Source organism: Eschrichtius robustus, chromosome 7 (genome assembly GCF_028021215.1).
Source record: "Eschrichtius robustus isolate mEscRob2 chromosome 7, mEscRob2.pri, whole genome shotgun sequence".
Classification (NCBI taxonomy): Eukaryota; Metazoa; Chordata; class Mammalia; order Artiodactyla; family Eschrichtiidae; genus Eschrichtius; species Eschrichtius robustus.
The window spans coordinates 96,769,825-96,796,307 of NC_090830.1; the positions used below are offsets into that span (position 1 = coordinate 96,769,825).

Genomic DNA, 26,483 nt, shown 5'->3' on the forward strand with positions numbered 1-26,483 from the left:
TTCCTCATTGACACAAAACTTTATCCCTGTCTTTTTCCTTTATATGTTAATTGTAAAACATAAAGACAAATTAGATAATATGGTAAAACAAGCCAATGGAAAAAGCCTTTTAGGAAGATTTTTGCGGTAACAGAAAGCAAGATCTTGCAAAGAGCTTTTAGGAGTACAAAATCCACTTTACATTAGATTACCAAAGCAGATTTTTTATTTTTATTTTAGTTATAAGCATTCCTGTGGTAATTTTAGAAAGGAGATCTTTTGCATGATTCAGCTATAACTACGTATCCTTAGCAATCTGTGGCCATATAATTAAATGTATTGTTGCTATTCCAGTACACTAAATGCACACAAAAAATGCTAACATATATGAAGCCTATTTTGTTCTGCTAATAAAATATGGCTTTCCTTTGACTGTTGAAAAATTTAAGAATCTACTTCTTAATTAAAAATATGTAAAAGTCACTGCTTTTAAAATGTAGATATACAAATTTTGTATGTGATTAGCTCATTTGTTTAAAATAGAATTTACCTAACAATAACTTATAAAGCACTTCCCTATGCCAATCACTATTCCATACAATAATTTCAGTTTTACAACCAATGCAACTGAGCTACAGAGAGTTTAAGTCACTTTCAAAGATCTTAAAAGCTAACAAGTGCTAAAACGTGGCTAGTATTGAACCTAGACAGTCTGTTTCCCAAGGCTATGTCCATACCACAATACCATGCTGCTTCTTCTGATGTCAGTGGTGACATAATACCTTGGACCAAGAACTATTTCATCCATGTCAAATTCCTCAAACGTAGTTATGATTCTGTTTCGGAAGTTTATATGAGTAAGGAAAAACTGTCGCTATCAATGGAAAGAAAACTCAAAGAGCTTCTAACTCATGCAGTGAGAATTAAGTAAGAACATTACACTTGGGTACAAATACTAACATATTTGACAATGTATTTACATGAAATTATAAAATAATGAATTATAGTAATATTCCCAGTGAACAAAAATAATTTTAAAAGTACTACTTGATCTTCTGATCAGACTTCTGACAATTCAGTTCCTGTTCTGCCTTCTTCCTGCAGCCCTTTACTTATCTTTTTATTACTTAGATCCATTAACTTCTTAAGAATGAGAATGGGTTTCTCTCACCAAATGCCAACCATGTAAAAATCTTAAATCTTACTGTTGTTGATAGACCAATTCGAATATGAAATAAATAGTAACTTTTGAAAAAAATGTAGAGATTGAGGGAGCCATGGCCTCTACGATAAATCGTCCTAATGAAAGCAGTGATGTAGAACAATAATCATTAAAGATTTCAGTGGGCATTACTAGACCATATTGTTGGAACATTGTAATCAAATTATATAATCCAATTAATGATGACACTAAGGCATCATAAAATACACCTTCCTTCCTCCATGGTAATATTTGAAATCTATTAATGCTAATATCTTATTCTTGAATTGAAAATGACTTACTTGTAATGTCCTTTAGCTTATTCAGTTCATTTTGCTTTTTCAGTTATGGTCTATTTGTTGACTGCAGTTTTACAACTTATAGTTCTATTGATCTTATAAATTTCAAGGTCAAACTCCTTTTCTTTTGGATGAGACAGTCAAAATGTAAAACAAGGAGTTTTTGTATTAAGATTTCACTCCTATGTGTATTTTCCAGGAAATGAATATTCCAAAGATCAACAGAAAAATATAAGAATAGTCTCTCTGCTACTGCTTGTGACAAGCAAATTGAAAATAAAATGTTTGTGCAGCCAGAAATTTTGAGAGCGCAGTACTCCTTTGAATGAGAGACCAAATTGCTTTAAACTAAGTGACTGATCCAGAGGGAGACGGAGAGGGAGGGGGGAGAGGAAATGTGTGTGTGTGTGTGTGTGTGTGTCTGTGTGTGTGTGTGTGTGTGTGTGTGTGTATGAAAATGAAAGCTTCTAGATAAGAAACACCAGATGACTTTGAATATCCGAAGTGATAATAGAGGAATGTTGAAAAGAGTAGAGTTTTAAGAAAATCTGTGACTCTTTCATGATCTTTCTACTTGATCATTTGGACACCAATGCATTTCCAGACTATTGTGGGACCAGTGGGTCATTGTGAGCACATTATTTTCTAAAACCTGGAGTTCAAGGATTCTATTTGCCTCTAGTAAATTCAGTCCAGGATAGTGGTTCTAGGTTGATATCTGGAACAAGAATTCCAATTTTTCTGTCCATACAGACCATCAGTGACATGTCATGTGGCTGCTTTTATTCTTAATGAGAATGCACTTCACAACCACATATGTAATAAGATCAGCCCTCACTGAAAATTCAGGGAAATCCAAGGGATTCTCTGCCACCTTTTGGTCAAAGGGAAAAAATAGGAACTATTTTCCAAATACATTCCTTAAAATAATGATATTGTACAAATTAAGGTGCATCTATTCTGCCTGTACATTTTGCCAGGCAAAATGAAGTTATCATAGATTATCTCATTTATACTTGTAATAAATCTATGAAGTAGTTATACTTACTATTACACCTATTAACCTAAACTGAGGTATAAGAAGTTAATAATCTACTTAATTTACACAGCTATTAAAAGCCAAGTTTAGGATGTAAAAATTGGTTTTCTGACTCCAAAGCACATGTTCTCAAGCTCTATACTGTACTAGGAATCAATTCCTTTAACACTTTAAACACTCCCCAAAAGATCTGAAATGATGAATAATAATGATTTAATTGGTTATTTGTTTTATTCCTTTACCATGGAGGAAGATATTCCCTAGTTCAACAAATATATTGAATGAGTATGGTATGTCAAATACTCTGCTAAGTGCTAGAATAATTCACTGATAATCATAGGGAGCTGGTAAGGAAATGGCCGAGTAAAATTTCTAAAAGACTGACACGAAAGTATTTGTGATCTTTGATATCATGAGAGCTTTGATATCTGAGGTCTTTGAGTTTTATTTCTTTAAGATGCAATTTGATAAAATCATGAAGTAACTTGGAATGCATCCTTGCCATTAATAGGATACTGGAGTAAGTTTGCTCCGTAATAGTTCTTCAGTTCAGTCAATTGGATGATCAGAGTGTAGAATTCTAATAGAAACTATAAATAATTGGAAACAAGTGAAAAATTTCTCCTTCTCTTTTCATTATTCCTCTTTATAATTCTGAGCTCTCTATGATCTTTCATAACTAATCCCTCAAAATCCTGAATTCCTACAAAACTGTCTCTTTCTTTACTTGAATAGTAGCTTTTTCCTCATAGGGAAGGAAATTTTTTTCTTCTACATTTCTAGGTTCTTGACTGAGACCTCCCTGTAATAGAACAATTAACAGGGGAAAAACAAATTTAATCATGTACAAAAATATGAGACTCAAACACAACCAGGCAATTGAGGCTTAAATACCATCCTGAGCTAAGGAAAGGGATAAGTGGTCTGAGACTTCAAAGGGAAAGAGGGAGTTCACAGGAAGATGAGAAAAGGAAATGTTCAGTAAACAAATGTTTGCCCTGCATGCAGATACTTCTCTCAGATGAAAAGATTATCTCTAGTAATAGCTCTCTTCCTGGTACAGGCCCCCTTTCTAAATTCTTTTAGGCTGTTAAAAAGGAGGATGAAAAAAAAAAAAAAGGCTTTTGCTGAGCCTGCTGGGTCTTTACTGCCTTCAGCTCCACATGCCAAAGTGACATATTTGCAGGTGGCATGTGGTGCTACCCTTCGCATTTCTGCTGAGGTAGTATCAGTGGTCCTGTCTTTTAATAACTAATTTGTTACACATTCTTTCCCCATTATTTTTATATGAAAATGACATTTCAAACATTAAAAAGAAAAAGATTAAGTTATAGAGGGCTTTTTAAAAATTGTTGCAAATTTGGTCGAGGCTCTTCATTTTTGCATTCAAGATACAGTTGCTGACAACTATGTGGCAGGAACTTTGCCCTGGGAACACAGCTCTGAGGAACAGAAACAAGATCTAGATTATCACTGCGTTTTCTGTCAGTGAGGAGTCAGATATTCATAACTTGATATTAGAAGGCAGAATTAACTGAGTATATATCAGGGAACCTGAGGATTGGAAATGATTTCTTTGGAAAAGCGAAGCACAAGTTAAAATCTAAAGAATATATAAGTGAATAATGGGTTGAGTGTGAAGATTAGAAATAAGAAATAATGCAATCTGGAAAGATCTTTAGGTAGCTCAGGACAAAAGATAGCATGATTAAAGAAAAGAAAAACCTGTCTGGAATGCAGAGAGCAAGTGAGAACATGGAAATAGATGAGACTGGAGAGGAAGAAGAAGGCGGTATCATGCAGGGCCTTGTAGGCCATATCTTTTGGTTTTCATTCTAAAATCATACTATACAGAGGGTTGTAGACCATGAAAATTTTGTTTTAACATAAAAGCAATGGTACATCATTAACTGGTAAGCATGTTTTAATTTGTAAAAGGTCACTGTGGTTAAAGATAGAAATTAAAAGAGTGGGGAAAGATTGACTGTAGGGTGAACAGTTAGGAAAACCTGTTAGACTAGGTAAGAGATTGGATTAGCATAGTGACATCAGATTGAAAGTTGTAGGTGGATGTGAGAAGTTTTTCTGTAGTAATGAAAGTCAAGATTTATTGAGGGATTCAACATAGAAAAGCAAGGGTGATGGGCAGGCTCAAAGGCGACCCCCTGGATTCTGGTTTATGCAACTTGGTGCAAAATTGTGCTATTCACTGAAATAGTACATACTGGAAGAGGCCAGGTATGGTCTGGGGGTAGCAACTAGAATCCATGTTGGAGTGTTACATTTAAGGCACCTTTGAAATTGCAAGTACAGATGTTGTCTGAGCAGCAGGACCCAGACTCAGAGGAGAGGTCTAGGCAGGAAATATGCTAGTCATTGGACATATTGATGGCAATTGCCATGTTAATATAAGAAAAAAGTCAATATATTTGAAATTTTATTGAAAAGACACTGTTTGAACTTAAATGGAAGTTTTGAGAATAGGCTAAGGTGGAAATAGGGTCTACCTAGCTGTTCTCTCTTCCTAGTAAGGAATGAACATATTTGGACAATTCTGGATATTCCCTTTGTAGAGTAACATGATCTTAAGCTTCAGGTCATAATAAGAACAGCATATTACAGGTTCATTTCATTTGAAACCAGTCATTCCATATCTTGCTAATACAGTTTTAGGTTTTAAATCTGACTTGTTGCATGAAATTTTAAAATATACAGAAAAAATATATGGCTTATTTTTAGCTTGATGACAAATTTGAGGAAATAAATCACACTGGGCACTCAGCTATTTGTATTCATATCCTGCACTTTACAACAAATTGGATATGGGAATCAGGTAGGGGCCTGAGAGGTTAGAAATTTGAGGCATGAAAAACAATGAATTTGTGATTTAACCTGGACAGTCAAGGGTGAAATTAAATAGATTACAGAGGTTTGTTCCAAGGCACAGGCATCATCAGCTAACCTGTCTTTCCTTGGCAGACAGATTATCCAAAGACCGTAGAGAACAGGATCACCCAGCCCCCAAATTGCTTTCTAGTTTTCACTTTGATCTCCATTTGGATATTTTGTATACATAATACATCCTGGTTACTCCATCCAAAATTACTTTTTTCAAGACAGTTCTGAATATACTTGTCATTAAAAATATTTTTGTGCATTTCAAAACTAACTATACTTTCATGAACACATCATTCCAAAACAAACACTTAGGCTGTTGTGAACCATGCTATTAATAGATTACTTTTATGTATCTGACTAACCTCTCTTCATTAGTGTTGTGAGTCAAAATTTTTTAATCATTTTTGTTTTGATTCAGAATAAAGAAAGTTTATTGGTTGGGCATGAAAAATATCTTATTGTGGGGTTTTGGAAGCTGCTAAAAGAATAAAGCTGAGTGAAAGTCATCTAAAGGGGTCTGACTGGGAGGAACTGTAGCTGCACCTATATTCCTGGGCTGTTTCTGTTGGCGAGGACATAATGAGAACAGTGACTTCCGAGCAGCATTCATGGAGGGATGTTCAGTGAGAGACTGCAGCTGGGCTGACTGCAGTTCAGAAAAATTCAACAAACATTCTTTCAGGATCAACTCTAGTCTGATTCTGAGGTAACTTAGATATATGAATGTGACACAGACTTGGTCTGAAGGAGCTTTTATGAGAAGAAAATACTAATATATTTTTATGAAGTAATTTTTCCAGTGGAATACAGTATATATTGAAGGAATGCAGAGAAGAGGCATTTAATCTAGACAACAGCAAGGAAGATTTTCTAGAAGATGTGATGCCTTGCCAGGTTCTTGAAAGAAAAATAGAAGTTAACCAGGGGTAGAAGAGGAGGAAGGGCATTTTGGCAGATGGCACAACAAACATAAATTTGGTTTGTTATGACTAAAGAATGAACTGAGAATGGGAAGGGAAAGGGAGGGAGGTAGGGCTGGAATATGGGGAGTCGTACTTGACTTAGATGTGTAGAAAAAGTCTACCCATAAGTGTAATAGTAACCAAATGGTGAGAGGTTTTTGTATATGTATGCCTAGCTTTCTCCTTCTTTCCTTTCCCTTTATGCTGCCTGCCTATAAAGTTATTGATTAAATATCTATTCCTCTATCAATATTCACATGCAGATTCACCACACTTTTTCTCTACTTTGCAGCTATGAGGATCTTAACTAAGGCAGTGACCTCATATATAAATATTATATATATATTATATGGAGGGAGGGAGGGAGAGAGAAAGAGAAGGAGAGTGAAGAGAGAGAAAATAGTTTTGAAAGGTAACTACTCTTTGAAATACAAACAGAAGGCATGTTGGTAATCTAAGAATTGCATCCTGCAAGAACTGGTCATGTTTCCTTTATTCTTTCCACAGATTGCCTCTGCCTTCTTGTGTATCCCATTTCCACTCCCAGCAGGCATTCTCTGTATTTTAATCATTTGTGTTGTTAATGAATTTATTAAAGAATTGACTCACATAGACCACACTGTGCCACACCTATGTGGTTGTTTATGAGTCTTTCTTTTATCTGATCACTCAGATCCATGAAGAAAGAAGTTGTTGGTTTTTAATTCCCATGTTCAGCACGTAGTAAGTTATCTACAAATTTGACTGAATAATTTTTGAATGCATAGATGAATAAAAGACTAGATGAACAAAGTATTATGAGAACATGGAAGTAAAAGATAAATTCTGACTGGGGAAATAGACAAGTTTTCGTGGAATAGGTGAAATCTAGTTCTACCAAGAGAAGCAGAGACTTGCCAGGCAGGAGTAGAGGCAGAAATGAATTTAGGTAACAAAACTTCCTTAATAATGCAAGATACGTTCTAGCAAGAGTAAGGGCTCTGATGTGACTGAAGGGCACAGTGCTTAATTCTAAGTAAACAATGTTAAGACCATGACATCCTTTGAACGATATCCTAAGACAATTTTCTTCACTCCAAAGGAAACTTAAGTTCTTTGGGCAGAGAAGTGCCATTATTTTACCTTTGATTTGGGTGCATAAAATAATTCTCATGAAATGAATAAATGAATGCAGGATGAGAACAAAGCTTCTAGGAGATGAGTGAGGAAACCACTGCAAGAGTAGAGGTGACAAACAGTGAGGATCTGTGCTATGTCAGGGGGTATAGGAAGGAGAGGATGAAGTGCAATGAGATATTTTAGATCTAAAAATGCTGCGACCTGAAACTCCTTGAATACTGACCAGGATGAAGAGAGAAAAACTGGAGATTTCTGATATTTTAAGCTTCGTATGGGAGAGCACATATCTTACAATATAGAACAATGCTTGCCAAAGCCTTTTTTATTCATGCCCATGTACATAATAGCAGAATTTTAATAGATAAATAGTAAACCTTGAAATCATCTTCCAAATAGCACACATACTTGGATGGCTTTAAGCCAATTTATGTTGCAGTCACAGAACTGTGCCATGTACATTTAACTGTGTGACACAGCCCTATCAGGCTGACTGAGTACCTCCTGGGAGAGTGCTTTATGTCTCAGAAGTGTACTTTTGACATCTTCCAGGCAAAACCTTCACATTTTAATTATCATGGATGTTATAGCTCATGATACTATTTATATGTTCATTATCATGAGATACTTCGGTATTAGCATTGTTTGAAATAACAAATTAATCACTACTGATTGACAGGCACTATTCTTAAGGTTTGTTCAACACAGGGATTATAGACAATTCATAAGTAATTTTATTTACCTTTTCATAGGACACATAGGTGTACTGTATGTTATGTTCGAGTTGGTCTATAATTTTTAAGATATTAGTGACATACATTATCAAGTTAACTTGTTACTACTGTGTTAGAATTACAAAAATCTAAGGATTTTATATATTTCATTTCCAGAAATCATTAGGTGATGTATCTGTCATTGTATAATGCTATTTATGTCTTTAAATCCTCGCTAAATATATACATGTATTCTTTCTTCCTTTCTTTCATTTTTCTGATCTGCTTCCATTGATGACTCTATACTTTTGACTCCAGACTGGCAATATGAGGGTAAGATGACAGAAATAAAATCTCAAACAACCTCATGAACATTGCTTGTCTGTCTTTTATTCTCTTTAGAACATTATTAAAGATCTATTCACTCTTTTTAATTAGACCCTTTATCACAATTAAAGTCTAATTATGTTTGTTTCTGTTGTGATGCTTTAATTACAATTTATCCTTGTTAATCATCCCTTTATGTTATTTTTATGGGTTAAATTACCATCCCGTTATCTCTGCCCTGAAGGACCTCTGCTCTCCAGTGGTCTCTGCTGGTGTTTTCCAGTAAGATTTGAACAGTTTCATGGTATACAAAGTGTCTTTGTTACGATGTGGTAAGGAATCTATATAGCTCTTACGAGAATTTTTTTTAAATAAAAAATTGTTAAAAGTAATGATGCATATTAATTTGATTGTAGGATTTTTCTTTTTAAATATCAATATACATCTCAATGAATTTAATCTCAGGGTGAGTGCTCCTGCAGTAGCTACTTCTTACTTTGTCTTGTTTTCTCTTTAGATTGCAAACTAGCTAGGGGGGGACCACCAGCCACCATAGTTGCCATTGATGAAGAGAGTCGGAATGGTGAGTAAGCTATGTGTTTTAAAAGTGACTTAATCTAAGAGGGATTTCTCATTTCAAACCTAGATTTGATATGTGTGGAAGTACTAAATGAAAGCTTCAAACCAAATCCACTGACAGTTCCTCTTTAATTTCTTCCCTGTATGAGTTTAAATTAGGACATTAACTGGAAATACTTTATTTGGATTACATTATGAGAGACTTAATGAATAGAAATGTTTAGTTTTGATTACAGAGAAGTCATCTGATTCACGATCAGTCTAAGAATGCATCTAGATACTGGCTAGAACTTTTCTTTGTCAATAGGTAGAGTTGACTATCACACATACTGTTACCAAGTGTATTTCTCCAAAAGAAATGGACCACAAGGTAAGCTCTGCACTGCTAATTTAAATTTGCTACAATCTGTTAAGGATTAAGATCCATAATCTATTATACATGGTGATTTAAGAATAGTTACTAGGGGGACTTCCCTGGTGGTCCAGTGGTTAAGACTTTGCCTTCCAATGCAGGGGGTGCGGGTTTGATCCCTGGTCATGGAGCTAAGATCCCACATGCCTCGTGGCCAAAAAAACCCAAAAAACATAAAACAGAAGCAATATTGTAAGAAATTCAATAAGGACTTTTAAAATGGTCCACATCAAAAAAAAAAAATCTTAAAAAAAATGAATAGTTACTAGGAAAACCAAGTGCTTGGGAACAGAAAACTGACAAAAGGTCTAGAGCAGAGGAGGAAATCTGAATTTTCACTCAGTCTATCTGCCATAATTAACAACTAATTCCTAATTTATATTACAATCTTCAAAACTTTAATTTTCCTTAACAAAAAATTAGCACTTTTGTCCCCCAACACTCTCCTAGTCTCACTAAACTTTACAGATATTTAATGATTCTCCTCCTCTATTAGGTAACAGTAAAGTGGAAATTCCTTGAGTTTTGGTTTCAATTTCAAACTATTCTAAATATGAGAATGTTCTGTGGCTCATTTTGTCTACTAATTCTGTAACAGACTTTCCGCTGGGTTTGATTTGTACTTTCTGTCTAGGCTCAACACTGTTTTGCCAGATTGATGTCTTTTTAAAAAAGAATGTCAAGTGGTTTATTGGAAAGTGACTTTTCCCTGAAATTCAACCTACGTGTATTTTGAAAATTTCTACAGTACACATAATACCTGTGTTGGTTCACTTTATCATGTATCAGTATTTATTATGCTGTACTAGAAACATTTCTTTTACTTCTTAGAAGAATTGGCATAAATTTTTATTCTTGAACATCTTTCACTTCCTTTGGAATCAGCCAAAAATGTCCACAACACTGCTGGCCTTTGTTTAAACAAATTTAAGTGTCTATACTAAATTATAGAAATATTATAAAAATTACACAGGTTTGTTTATTTTTAAAAAGTCCCTATTGAGCTTGAAAGTATATGAAGATAATGAGTTATTAGGATGCATTTAAATAAATTAGAAATAAGTCCTATATGTATCTGCAGAAAAAATATATATAAAAATACTATACCAGAAAAATTTCATCTCACATGTAAGATTATGGTTTATCGTTAACTACTTTCCTGTCAACAAATCTGTTTTCTAAATGTCCTACAATAAAAAGTTTGCTTTTTAACCAGAGACAAAAAAATAAACGTGATAGAAAACCAATCTATATTTTCTCATTGTTCACCAATTCCCTTGAGCATATAAGCTGAGCTGAACTAAAGCATTTAATTTTACTAAATAGTTGTTTTAACATGTAATTCTATACAGAGCTTATTTTGCCAACCAGATAATTATAGCCACAGTAATGATATTTTACCTTTCCTTGTGTTGATTAGATCCCACTTTTTAAAGGAGCTCAGGAAGTCTACAAAGATGTTGTCATAGCAGTTCTGCATGATGGCATGTGGTGAAAGTTCAATATTTATATTTTAGAAGAATGTGACATGATGTAGTTGCTGTGCTCTTTAATTGGCATATTTTGTAGAAACTGCCAACTACTCAGAATGCTGCCAAAGTTATTTGAGTGTCATCATAAGGAGTATAAATACCAATCTAGAGATTAAATGTTTTACATTTCTCTTTCACATTAAATTTCTAAAAATATGGTGATCAAATGAACCTCTGCCAGATATTACAATGTAGTGTGCAATCATTCTTGCCTTAAAAGTCTAAAGGAAACAATCCATGAAAGTGTTTTCATATTCTTCTTTAGGCAATCTAGGAAACTTCCCAATACGACAGTTAATTCTAGTCTGGCTCTTAAACTCTTGGTTTCTTTTTTCTTGCATCTTTTTAATTGGTAGTAACAAAACATGTGGGTATCCTATTCTACCAGAAAAATAAGCACCTATTTTTAAATGTTCTGGGGCTTCTTAAAGTAAGGCATAGCAAATCCTTTATTAAGCCAAACTAGTAAGTTTGGGTGTCAACTTGCTTTTGGCTTACTTTATTGATGTCTACAGCTGAACAATATCCATTGCCAAATATATCCTCTACTATACTACTATAGTATAGCTTTTAAATAATTCGGGTATTTTTTTTTTAACTCAGGTATTTTAAAATATATACTTAATTTTCTTATATAAGTCACTAAGGTACATTCATAGAATGTCCATTATTTGTCACATGCATCTGCATATTTCAAGATTTTTATACTCTGTGGGATGGAAATATTTCCTTCTTATGAATATATATGCTTAATTAATTTGCACATCTGTATATGTTCGAAAGAGTTAAAAATTTAACAGGTAGAGATCCATAAACTTCTTTCTCACCCGGGGACCTGTTAGATTGTTCCTCTCCTTGGTCCTTGTCCTCAGTAGTATATTGATAACAGATTCATTATATCACCCTCGATCTGAACCAGGAGTTTATTTTCATCACAACTACCAGAAAATCAAGCTTACGTGGTAAGAACACAAAGTCAACCCATTAAGAGAATCACATTCGTTCCTGACCACCGCCAGAAAGCTCTAGAACTAGTATGTAGAAAATGTTTAATGAGTATTTGCATTTAGAGAGGAGAATGTGTACCAAGAAACAGATTATTTTAAAATATCTAAAAAATTTTTCCAGAAAAGCTTATATATACATAAAAACCTGCACATGGACATTTATAGCAGCTTAATTCATAATTGCCCAAACTTGGAAGCAAGCAAGATGTCCTTAGTAAGTGAATAGATAAGTAAACTATGTACATCCAGACAAATACAGACTAAAAAGAAATGAGCTATCAAGCCATGAAAAGACATGGAGGAGACTTAGGTGCATTTTACTAAGTGAAAGAAGCCAATCCGAAGGAAACATGTACTGTACGATTTCAACTATGACATTCTGGAAAAGATAAAAATATGGGAAAAATTAAAATATCAGTAGTTTCCAGGGGTGAGTGGGGGAAAGATAGGCAGAGCAAAGAGGATTTTTAGGGCAGTGAAAACACTCTGCATGATATTCTAAGGATGGATATATGTCATAATGCATTTGTCCAAACCAATAGAATGTACAACACCAAAAGGAAACCTAAGGTAAACTGTGGACTTTGGCTGATTATGATGTGTCAATGTAGGTTCATCCTTAGTTAAAAAAAAAATGTACCATTCTAGTGAATGATGTTGATAATGGGGAAGGCTATGCATGTTGGGGGGAAGGGGGCCAAGGGGTATATGGGAAAACTCTATCTCCCTCTCCTTTTCACTGTGAACTTAAAACACTGCTCTGAAAAAACTAAGTTTTAAAAAAATATTTCTGGAAATACATTTTTAGATTCACTGGACTCAGAGTTGCCTAATGGCATTGAGTCCTTACTGGAAGGAGTGAGGTCAGGAACAGTTACACTGGAACTATTTAAACCTGGCCTCTGGGTGCCAGCCAAGTCAGGGCCCTGGCTGCTTTACAACAACTACGGAATGGCATTCAAAAAGACTTTGGAACAACTGGTTCAGACTAATTCTTAGAAACTGGGTAAATACATAGGCACTGCTGAGTCAAGGGGACAATAAAATGATTTGAAGTCATGGCTTGAACATAACACCATAATTGTACAAAAATAAACAGGCTCAGAGGCAAAAGGATATCACTATGTAGGTGAGAGATTAGGAGGCTCATCCTAAATGTTCTTTATGGCTTTCCAGTTAAGATACTGTGGGCTCATAGCAAATTTGAGAAATGAAAGATGATGGAGTGTCTTCACATTATGAAAGGAGCTGCCAACAGAGGATGCCACAGCTGATTCAATGAGAACGTGTCCTGGTCAGGACACATGGCAGAACAAGGTGTGAACTGGGTTGAGTATTACAGACCCTCCTGTACTTCTAGGGAGGTAGAGGAGGTTATAGAAAGGAACAATGAATTCAGTTGGTCACTCCTTCTGTGGGGTTTCTCTGGCCCAAGCATGGAGCTAGGGGAGTGAAGGGAAGTTGATTCTTCATTAGAAACAATTATGTTGTTGAGGGGCATTTGCAAGTTGCTCATCATCATCCTTTTCCTTTCATTGTCAAAAATCACTAAGCTTGGAAGAGTAGAAGATTAAAGTTTTATGTTGATGTTCTTCTTTCCTTATAGTTGCCAATTACATATCTTAGATTTATAGCAAGGGAGTTCGCCAAACTCTGCCTTACACACCTCCAAAGGGTTGCAAGTAGAGTTTCACATACTCCTAGTAAAACAGGTCTTGCACTCATGGAAAGAAAAGTCTTAAATAACCAATGTTTCTTTATGAATATTCCCAACGTTTAAACAAAGTGTAAAAAAAAATTAAAAGTGTAATGTGGTTTTTTTGTCTTTTTTACATCCAAGGGTTCAGAACCCTCCCTTTTTGCCTATTTATCTTCATTCTTCTCTTTCATTCTCTAAAGAGAGCAATGTCTAAACTGGCGGAAAATTTTTGCAAGAACAACTACAGTGGAATAAGAATAAACTCTGTAGAATACCTCATAGTAGATGATGACTAGAACCCCAGATGAGAGACTGCACAAGATGCTGAGAAGAGATCAAACTGAGAAACCAAGATGGCAAGTTATCAGGCAGACTGGATGACAATGTTCTATTGGGATAAACTGAAAGTGGTTGAAGATGCCACCAAGAGGTTAAAGGTGCTAGAAATTATACAGTAGGTGGAAAAATGTTTCATAACAGTTGCCATAGACAGAGTCCTCAGTTCATGTAAATGTTTGGGAGAAATGTTATTAATGATAGAAATCCTTATCTGGGCCTATTCTTAGGCCATGTTTCTTTCAATGTGTCAGGACAAAGATACAGCTTAAGATCTGGATTTAATTCTCTCTGTTCTATGATAACGATCCTGGTTATTTCAAATATGACATATAACAAAGTGTTGCCAACATAATTTACATATTAAATGAAACCTGAAGTATAGAACATGTTCCTAGATATTAAGCTTTTGAAAATTTGTATAGAGCTTTACTCATGAAAATAAAAGCGAGAGAGGGATCTAGTATATATGTCCTATGGGAGGGATAGTTCTAAGGATTTGGTTTTAAACAGTTACTTTCTAAGGCACTTTTATCCTACCTCTATTCTGCATTGTTGCCTTATCACTTAGGTAAATAGTGTTTGTCTCTCTGGTGGTTTTCATCAACAAATCCTAGAATTCTATTTGAAACAATAATTTTTAAAAAATAAGTGTATAGTCTGCTGCATAAAGCCTTATGAAACACAGCAACTCTAACAATAGAAGTTCTATACAGATGAAGGTAGACTAATAGATGACTGTACAAGCTTTTGAAGTATTAAGACTAAAACTTTGTTCGGGTTATACAAGATCATCCGCATGGACATCAAGCAAATGACCTTTAGTGCAATATGAGAGTTTTGTTTTTCTGGATAAATAGGGAAAAGTATATTCCCATTGTTCTATAATTTTATAACATCCAAACTTGATTCTTAACTGCCAAAATATTAAATATTTTTATAAGACATTAGTGGTCTTCTGGCTAGATTGCTGTGGATGTTGCATAGCCCCAAAATCATGATTACAAATTTCTTTGCTATTCTATTCTTTACTTTTCCCAGTCATCATTAAGTCATTCTGAGTTCTTTCTAGTGAAAGGCATACACATTGATGAGGAAATATAACTTTTTGTAAGTTTTGAAGAAGTTGAATGAAACTATCCAAAATACACTTGTCAATATTAGACCTAAGTGGATGTAAAAAAAATCATGTCCAATTCCTCATGTATTTTAATCCTCTTATTACAGTGACTAAGACAATTGTCCTAGAAGAAAACAATTTGGCTCTGCTCATTACTGCTGGAGCTACATATGCAACGCTGCATTCGCTTCTTTTCATTTGTGCCAAAGTATTATTTTATGAAAGGTCAGCAGCTGCAAACTTCTGAATATATAACTGTGAAATAAGTAAATTGAAAACTTTCTAAGAATTAGGGAAATAGGTTATTTATCTCAAGTTATCTAAAATTATATTGACATTTAATCATATTTCATTTTTGATATTCCTTTTCTCATTTGTTTACTCTATAGCACCTAATATACAATGGTATTGCTGGATCTAATGAAATGATCATAAAATAAGGGACAGGAGAAGTACACAAAGCAGACAGAAGTCAAAAATTATACAAAGCAGACAGAAGTCAAAAAGGGCAGCAAGCTAGGGTGTTTTATACAAGGAAAACAACTCTGTTCAAGATAATGGCTCTCATTTACTGTTTACATTTCAGAATGCTAATGTTAATGATGATGAAAAGATTAAGTTGTGCAAAGTAATCCTTGGCTTCTAAGGAAATGAAAAACACACTTAAGAAAAGAACATTCTATTCTATTTTTCCTTTTTCTTTAAATCCTTTATTTTAATCTCATCTAATAGAAATAAATCTGAATAATATAGAATTAAATTATGCCACACATACACACACTTAATCCCATATGATGCTGTTATAATGAACAATTTTTCTGTAGAGAGAGTATCTAAATCCTGTCACTAGGGCAGACAATTGAAGCTAGTATTGGTTTCATCTGTATAGACTATTGGAAGATGGACCATGGGCCTTGGTGGGCAATAAGAATGGGCCTGTGTGCTGCAAGAAAGGAAGACCTATTAGGTTCTCTCTACTCGTAACCACATAGAAAGAAACCTTCAATTTTTTTTCAGAATAGGAAATTCTGTGTATTAAAGATAAGTCATTCTAATTTAAATTGTGATTCCTTTTATTAGCCAAACAAAATATATCTGTGTGGCTCCTGTGGCTTGCAAGCCACCAATATTTTGACTCCTAATTTAGGCAACAAAGATGAGATAAGTGCATGGTGGAAAGGACATCCATAAGATGACATTGTTTTGGGAAGGGCGTGAAGGGACTTTGCTTTGAGTTTTCTTTGCATATCCAGCACACTGTTTACACTTACGTTGTATAATTTGAGTTTAGTTGAGGAGTGAGTCTCTGATGGAAGTTTAGGAACTCGGGCATGGGAGAAGCACCAAAGTTCAATTGCTTGTTTTAACATCAAGCTCCTGGAGATTCTGTCTACAACTGCTCTTTCTTATGCATGATCTTAGATTCCACTACTACCCTGTCCCCAATGACTCTTTCCCCAATTCCTGTTTATCATGAGTGATTTTTCACTTCTGTTCCTCATGATCAAATATTGGCTGCTAGATTATTGATCTTTGTTGTCAGGCAACAAAGGTATGACTTTTCTGTTAGGACACTGGAAATCTGAAATGGAAATCTGAAATGGACCACTACTGTCACTTTTGACTATAGTAATCAACGGTATAAATGTTCTCAGCAATCCCTGGATGAGAACCATAACCCTCAGATGATTTGAAACTGTTCTTGGACTTAAAATACCTCCTACAGCAGCTTTCAAAACAAAGGTTCAAATGCCACATATTTCCACCTGGAATTGCTAATGTAATTCAACTAAATATGCTTAAGTATGCCATATGGATTAACGAATATGAAAGTACTTGGTATCCCTTCATCTATCACTACTTCATGAAACTGAAGGATGAACTAAAGCTAGATTTTGTATTCATATCAGATGGTACAATTTCAGTAAATAGTATATATTTATTCCTTAGAATAAAAATGAATCTCTTAACTGTACTCAATAATAAAAGTTTGTAGAATTGTCATAGCTACATACCATTGAAGTACATTCAGCTTGGTTAAAATACAAATGGGTTTACTTAAGTAGAATATGGAGATATAATATATTGTAGTGTTCTTTTTAACCTACCCAAACCACTTGCCACTGGTGACCACAGACAAGGTTTTTTTGTTTGTTTGTTTAGTATCAGTCCTCATTTTTGTTTTCTAGATTCTGAGTTTTGTCTAACAGTAATTCTTAATTCAAGTCTCAAGTGCTGGCTGCTTAGCACAGAACACTTTATTAACTCAGGACCCCTCAGAAACAAGGTTCTTTTCATTATAAGAGCATTAAACAATCTCCTTTTACCTGTTCTTGCTTTTGATGGTATATTTTCCTTGTTTGTCTGCCTCCAAAAATTTACAAGTCTACAAAACGTTGATTTGAATTGTCAGACCTGTGTGTAGTTGAGAGGGTTGCTTCTTAAAATGGTTTTGAGTAGGAAAGGAATAGCTACCAGTTAAGGTATACTAGAAAAACTAGAAAAAAAGAAAAACCAATGCCCTCCTGGTGACAGAAGCAGGACCTCTAGGGAAAAAAATAAAGCAGACCAAGACAACAGGGAGTGACAGACAAGTGGGGAGGCAGTGGTGCTATTTCAGGTGTCTGTCTAAGGAGACCACATTTGAGCAGAGCCCTGACCAAAACTGACTGAAGATGTGAGCCATGCATTTAGCCGGGAAATTTACATTTCAGACAGGAAAATTAAAATTCAAAGGCTACAAGGAAAAATATAGTTGGTCAGTTTAAGGTACGGCAAAAAAAATTGGCTGCAGAAAATGAGTGATAACAAATGTGGCTGAAGCAGAGAAGACGGATGTTGATTGAATATATGTAAACTACTCAAAATGTTTTTGGTTTGCCAACATATCAGTTGATAGTGAACTATAGGTTGCTAGATGAAATCACTAAGGATAACTCTCCTTCCTGTCCCTCATAGTCCCTCGATATCTTAGTTTAGATACTTCAAAATTTGAATAGGCAACTGGGTGTGTACGTATTTATAATCTCAGATAATTTTACTCTTTAAACAATCTGTCTGCTAAAAAAAAATCAGAAAATACATTAATTTGCTCAGTTTGTCTTGGTGGTATCACTCCCTCATTTAACACGTAATAGAGGATTACTGCAACCATTCCAAAGGTAAACGTGAATATGATAGTTACATAAATACTGAGTGTCTGAAAGTTTGATAGTGTGGTACCATCAAAATTATAACCAGAGATCTTTGTTATATTACATTGTCTTCAACACACCATTAATATAAAAGGGAAGATTGAGTGCTAGTGGAGTCACATTTCAGAAAAATATTTGTAAAACCGTTCACTTTGCTTAATAACATGATCATCTTTATAGGAGCATGTTTTGTTGAAAATGCTGAATAATGTGCTTTGTTTTATCTTAATCTTTAGGACAGGCAGGATGTGGGCATTATTAGTAAGGAACTAGCAACCCATCAATCTCTACAGGGTTAATTTACTATCCTTAAAAGTGGTTTTTTAGGGATGTGAGGACTTTTATAGACAAGAGTCAGACTAAAGGTTATACGTGAATTAACAGAGTGAATAATTTAAATGCTACCTTTGAAAAATTGTCCCAAGTCTTAGAAAGAATTTAAGATTCCTTTGTAGTGAATAAGCTTTATGAAACATTGTTCAAAGCAAAGCTTTTCATTCTAATTTTGTATTACTAATGACCAGTTAATACCTCTACATTTCCATCCTGTAATGAATAGCAAGTATGAAAGTGAACGTTTTATTTATATTATTTGCACATTCTTTCAACATCTTGAATTTTGATGTCTCTCAAATGTTGTACAATGAATAGATTCTTGTCAGTTAATACCATTTGTTTTTTGAAATCTATTATATATCCCAAAAGAAAATTATTTCAGTTTGATTTTAGTTTGTTTCAAAATGTCAGCTAAGTCTCACAAAATATTTTCTCTGTACTTTTTCATTCTCCAGCATAGGCTACTTCTTTCTTATATTTTTTCATTTAGTTGAAGCAAAACAAGTAAACTGACACTTGACTTTGACTAGACTAAAAGCAATTTGAAATTGAATAAACTATCTTTACATATAATCCTAAATAAGATTCTAACCTTGTGTATTTTTGATTGGAAATTCCTATTTTGTATATAAAAACTTTTATCATTGTAGGCATTGATAGGATACCACATAGAGATTCGTATTACTATATTTTTTAGAAGGCTTCAGAGATCATCTTTTGGGCTTTGGTTATATAAAAGCATGCTATTTAAATTAATATCTTTGAAGTGTTGTGTTGTATTTTAAGTATCACTGTGAATTCAACATTCTTCTCCATGGTATGTTTACCTGTAACTTCAAATGTTTAAATTGTTGACTATTAGTTAAAATTAAGGCTCTAGGAAGATGTACCTTTTTTCTGTGACACAGTCATTTAGAGATGGCACAAATATTCCTGGTATGGGACAAATATCTTCTGTAGGTCATATTACATGAGTAAGACATAATTGTATTTATATAAATAATAGTTGAAAAAAGAAGAATCTACTGTAAATAACAGAGTTCAGTTGGCCTATGAATATAGAGTCATGCTTTGAGAGAAAGGCAAGCTGGAAGGCAAACATGTAAGTCTGTGGCTAGTATTTTTTCTGCCAACAACTGATGGTACCTTTTATCTCAAAATGGGAAGTACATATTAGGATCATTATGTTAGATTGCAAAATTCATGAGAGCAAAGACTATCTGCTTTGAGTCATTTCTGTAATCCCAGAAGGTAATGAAATGCCTGGTATGTAGCAGGCATTCAAAAAACTTGTTTGATTCAAGTAAATCATCAACATGAATCCCACAAACAAACTACCATCTGAGTTAAATGGCACATATATGTCTATCTAGAATAGTTTGAAGTGTTATTATTAAAATTTCACAATATAATCAATGTTTAATCAAAATTCACTGTGCACATAAAATAATTTATAAATTTCAAGCGTTTTCTGCCTGCATGAAAATGTCTGCAATAATCAGATAATTTTTGTTCAATAGAGCATTTTGAAAGAGGAAGTATTTATGATAATACTAAAAATAGGGAGTGCTGTTGTATTTACATAAATATAACCATATTATTACTTTAAATCTAAGAAAAAATAAATATAATTTTAAAATGTTTAAAAAGGCTATATTATGGCATCTTAAAATATGAAATACATATTTCATGTATTCATACTTTTTACTTTTTGCATATTTAAAAGCATTTCATAAAATAATCTAAATTTACAAAAATATATTTTATTTTAATTTTTGGTGTTATAATTTTGACTATCTGAAAATATCAACCTAATGATTTGATATGATATCAAGGTATCTATGTAAAACTACTGTCTGACTTTAGAAAAATGTTATGTCTCAGTTTTTAGGTCTATTAGCCTTTTGTAGTTTCTCTAAGACACTGGAAATAAGAAACTCCAAACTATTTAACATTCATCAAATTGTCATGTGAGTTTGCATTCATTAAATGGGAAAAATAATCTCCATTTGCAATTTTACATTTCCAGTTATTTAAAATAGAAATTTTAATTCCAGAAATAACTGATTTTTGATAACCCATTTCTTCAGTAAAATAAGATTAAATTTAAATGCCATCTTTGTAGGATAGCAACATATGATATATACAGAAAAGGGATATATATACATAACCTACCAATGTCACTTGTGCACATACTCACACACAATACCAGAAATGTGCCATATTTTGAAGAAATGTTTTAAGATATTTGGGCTATGATAGGCTTCCTGAATCCTTGCATATCTACCAGTGAAGGAAAAGTACTCTATATTCTAATAGATCTCTTAAAGTTTTAGTAAACAGCCTTAAAAGCATATCATGGAAACTCTGTCTTACTGGTGAAGAGAAATTTAGAGAACAAAAAGCCTCGAAAAGAATTTCTCATTTAAAATAGCTTACTTTAAAGATTAAAAACAATAGCAGAGGTCCACCTGGAATTAGAAAAATGACATAGACCTCTGAGTTTTCACCCATTGAGACTGATTAGCAAGTATTAGCTCTTCTATATATTCAAGATAATATTTATCATGATATAGCTTCTTAAAGATGTGATTAGAATCTATTGTTAGCTTTAAAGTTCATCTGACCCTGCAGCCAGACTCCAGGATGGCTTTGCCTGCCAGTAGTCAGGCACTAACCCCAGGACCCGGTTTCACTCACCAGTGGGCTGGCAACCCTGACTCTCCTCACCAGTAAGCCAGACCTGGAGCCCCCTGGGGTTCTGTAGTCAGCTGCCTTGTGACCAAGCCCCACAAACCAGCAGCCTCCACAAGAGTCCTGACTGTTGGGTCTCACAACCAACCAGACTAGGAGCCAGTCAGGCCTATCAGACCACCAACATAGTCAGCCTGCCACAAGAAAGGATCCATGCAGCCCTCATGAGGGAAACCCCAGAACAGATAGCTCAGTTGACAAGAGGGGAGTGTGCTGCTGTGATGCATAGGATGTCTGCTAGAGAAGGCCACTAGTTCAAGGTCAGGAAACCTACCAGATATCCAGAAATACTAACACCAACTTAGGCAAAACAAGGCAGCAGAGGAACATGTTTCAAATGAAGTAACAAGATAAAGCCCCAGAAGAACAACTAAGTGAAGCAGAGTTAGGCACTCTATCTGAGAAAGAGTTCAAGGTAACTATCATAAAGATGATCAAAAATCAAAGAGCTCAGAAGAATGGATGCATGGAGTGAGAAGTTAGATGTTTTCAACAGAAAGAAAACATACAGAACGACCAAACAGATGTAGAATAGCTGAAGTGAAAAATATACTAGAAGGAATGAATAGTAGACTAAATGATACAAAGGAATGGATCAGTGAGCTGGAAGACAGCAGTGGAGATAACTAACACTGAACAGAAAAAGGAAAAAAGAAAAAACATGAGGACAGTTTAAGAAACTTCTGGGACAACATCAAGTGCTCTAACAATCTCATAATAGGGGTACCAGAGGTAGAAGAGAGGAAAAGGCACTGAGAACATATTTGAAGACAAAAGAGCTGAAAAATTCCCTAACCTGGGAAATGAAACAGTTACCCAAGTCCAGGCAGCACAGACAGTCCCATACAGGATTAACCCAAAGAAGAAAATACAAAAAGACATATTGTAATTTTTGTCATTTAATTATAGAGAAAATGTTAAAAGCAGCAAGACAAAAGCAAATGACATACAAGTGAATTCCCATAAGGCTATCAGCTGATTTTTCAGCAGAAACTTTGCAGCCCAGAACACAGTGACATCATATATTTAAACTGATGAAAGAGAAAAAGCCTACAACTAAGAATACTCCACCCAGCAAGGCTCTCATTCAGATTCGATGGAGATATCAAAAGCTTTACAGACAAACAAAATCCAAGACAATTCAGCACCACCAAACTAGCTTTACAACAAATGTTAAAGGAACTTCTCTAGGCAAAAAAGAAAAGGCCAAAACTAGAAATAAGAATTATGCAATGAAAAGCTCACCAGTAGAGGTAAACACACAGTAAAGATAGGAAATCATCTTTGCACAAAGCTAGTAGAAAGGTTAAAAGACAAAAGTAAAATCTATATCCACAATCAGCGGTTAAGGGATTCACAAAACAATTAGATGTAAAATATGATATCAAAAACAGTAATCATGGAGCAGAGGAGAGTGCAGATGCAGGGTTCTTTTTTTTTAATACATTTGAAATTAAGAGATCAGCAACTTAAGTTTTGTGTGTGTGTGTGTGTGTGTGTGTGTGTGTGTACAGTCTATATATACATAGACTGCTATGTAAAAACCTGATGGCAACCACAAACCCAAAATATTGATATACATATACACACAAAAAGATAAAAAGGAATCCAAACACAACACTAAAGATAGACATCAAATCACAAGAGAAAAAAACAAAAAAGAAAAAAAAAACCTACTAAAACAATTAACAAAATGGCAATAAGAACATACATATGAATAATTACCTTAAATGTAAATGGACTGAATGCTACAATCAGAAGACAGAGTGGCTGAAGGGATACAAAAATAAGACCTATATATATGCTGCCTATTAGAGACTCACTTCAGATCTAAAGACACACAGAGACTGAAAGTGAGGGGTTGAGAATAATTACTCCATGCAAATGGAAATCAAAAGAAAGCTGGAACAGCAATACTTATCAGACAAAATAGACTTTAAAGCAAACTGTTACAAGAGACAAAGAAGGATACTGCATAATGCCCAAGTGATCAATCCAAAAATGTATAACAATTATAAATACATATGCACCCAACATAGGAGCACCTCAATACATAAGGCAAATATTAACAGACATAAAAGAAGAAATCAACAATAACACAATAATAGGAGACTTTAACACCCCACTTACATCAATGAACAGATTATCCAGATAGAAAATCAATAAGGAAACACTGGCCTTAAATTACACTTTAGACCAGATGGACTTAATTGATATACATGGAGAGCATTCTACCTGAAAACAGTGGAATACAGATTCTTTAAGTGCACATGGGACATTCTGCAGGGTAGATCACATGCTAGGCCACAAAACAAACCTCAGTAAATTTAAGAAAATTGAAATCATATCAAGCATGTTTTCCTACCACAATACTGAGACTAGAAATCAACTATAATAAAAAGATTGTAAAAAACACAAACACATGGAAGCTAAACAGTATGCTACTAAACAACCAATGGATCACTGAAGAAATCAAAGGGGAAATCAAAAATGAAATGAAAACAAAAAACACAATGATCCAAAACCTGTGAGATGCAACAAAAGCAGTTCTAAGAGGGAAGTTTATGGCAATACAAGCATACCTCAGGAAACAAGAAAAACCTCAAACAATCTACCCTTATACCTAAAGGAACTAGAGAAATAAACAAAACCCAAAGTTAGAAGGAAAGAAATGAAAGATGAGAACAGAAATATGTGAAACAGAGACTAAGTAGAAAAAAATCAATGAAACCAAAAGCTAGTTCTTTGAAAGGATAAACATAATTGATAAACTTTAGCCAGACTCACCAAGAAAAGAAGGGAAAGGGCCCAAATCAATAAGATCAGAAATGAAAAAGAAGTTACAACCAACACTACAGAAATACAAAGGATCATAAGACACTACTGTAAACAACTATATGCCAATAAAATGGACAACCTAAAAGAAATGGACAAATTCTTAGAAATGTATAATCTCCCAAGACTGAACCAGGAACAGAAAATATCAACAGACCAATTTACAGTAATGAAATTAAATCAGTGATTTAAAAACTCCAACACACAGAAGTCCAAGACCAGATGACTTCACAGGCAAATTCTCCCAAACATTTAGAGAAGAGTTTATACTTATCCTTCTCAAACTATTCTAAAGAATTACAGAGGAAGGAACACTCCTGAACTCATTCTATGGGGCCAGCATTGCCCTGATAGCACACAAAAAAAGGAAAATTACAGGCCAGTATCACTGATGGACACAGATACAAAAATCCTCAACAAAATATAAAACTGAATCCAACAATACATTAAAAGGATCATATACCTTGATCAAGTGGGATTTATTCCAGGGATAAAGGAGTGTTCAGCATCTGCAAGTTAGTCAGTGTGATATTGAAGAATAACCATAGGATCATCTCAATAGATGCAGAAAAAGCTTTTGACAAAATTTAACGTCCATTTATGAGCCTCCTTTTGGGAGGAGGATGAAGAGATCCATAGCCCTGCCATGCTCTGAGGCCCCGAATTGAGCCGCGGTGGGTGGGAGCTATCCTTTGGTGATTAGGAAGTTTTGAGAAGCAGGCATCAATCATCAGAGTGGAGAAAGTGGGGACAGTGTGGGTAGGGGGCAGCTGGCACTGCCATGTATCTCAGTCCGCAGCATCACCCCCTCTTCCCTCTTGGTCGGGGGAAGGAAAAGGGACTCCAGTCATGTCCTATCCAAATGCAAACGAGGCTTTGGAGGGAAACCCTTCCTGCATGCTTCATGTGAGTCCCCCCAGCCCCCCCGCCCCATCCCCAGAATCTCCAGCTTTGGAAGTGGCCTGGATAGGGAAGTTGTTTTACTCTTAAAGAAGGATATGGAATAATATGTCCCATGGCAGAGTGAATAGATTAAGCATGAGATCAGATTGATGGATCCAACCTATAAGCTACTGTATTTTGTGGGATGGAATATCTCAGGAGTAAGGAAGGGTTTTCCACATCTTGTCCCCTCATAACCCCCTCTTGGGATAAGGTGCTGAGAACTGTCCCAAGCAGTGGGTTGTGATGCTGGGCAAAAGGGGTGATTGAGGGAACGGCTGCAGACCTGCTGCTTCTAAGCTCACTCCCACCCCGTTTTGGGCCAATACAATTTTATTTATTTGCTCCCTTGGATGACTCTACCTTGGTTCCCACATTCTTCAGGATGCCAATTGCACTAGCTGTGGGCGAATGACATATCTTGTGCATTTCAACTTTTTTTTCCCCATAATATTCTGGTTTTGTATGTTTGTATATTTTAATCTAAGGCCCTCATTCCTGAACTGTGTTCTCAGGTACATGAACAATCTCAGGCGTAAGTTGGCAGCAGCTCCAGGTCTGCATAGCAGGAATTCCTTTCATTGCTGTATCACCAGAGAGAACAACTATTTGGAGTGTGTAGTCTATTGAGCTACCTCAATTTTGTCAATTAGAGGTGGCTTTTCTGCCATAGTGTCCTCTTGAAACCCCTCCCTCTTCAGTGTTTCATGGGAGACTACATTTGAACTGGGTCGCCCCATGACTTGGTCTCCTACTGAAAGACTGGAAATTGGTCTGAACAGGAAAAGGTGGTGCAGAGAGGTTAGGAGAGTTTTGTTTGGAATCAGATCATAAGCAAAAACAGTAAAATTAAATTTCAGTGTATCAATTTTATAAAGCAGTTTAGGTTATGGTGATTTAGCAGAACACAGGAAAGCAGAAAATGTGTCACACTTATACCAAATTAAGGATGCTGAGTTATGCTACTTATGTATGCAACTTTAATTTTGTTTAACACTCTCTGCCAAAATAAACTTTATTCCCTATAACTTAAAATGTGTGTGTATATTATATATATGTGTGTGTATATATGTGTGTATATATATAATAGTTTATTATGTACAGTTAATTCCACTGTTTTGGCTGCAATAAAATCAACTTTGAAAAAGTGAAAAAAAAAAAAAAAGGAGCAGAGAGGGGAAGCCAAAGTTAGGTGAAGGTCAT

General features: G+C 34.8%; 1 protein-coding gene across 1 annotated transcript in view; it reads left to right on the forward strand.

Moving 5' to 3' along the window:
- PCDH15 (protocadherin related 15) overlaps positions 1–26,483 on the forward strand; it is a 1,145,650-nt gene that overhangs the window by 533,142 nt on the left and 586,025 nt on the right. Inside the window, exons 4-5 of the mRNA XM_068548948.1 lie at positions 8,526–8,540; positions 9,052–9,117. Of these exons, the coding sequence (XP_068405049.1) occupies positions 8,526–8,540; positions 9,052–9,117 (81 nt within the window). The remainder of the gene's footprint in view (positions 1–8,525; positions 8,541–9,051; positions 9,118–26,483) is intronic.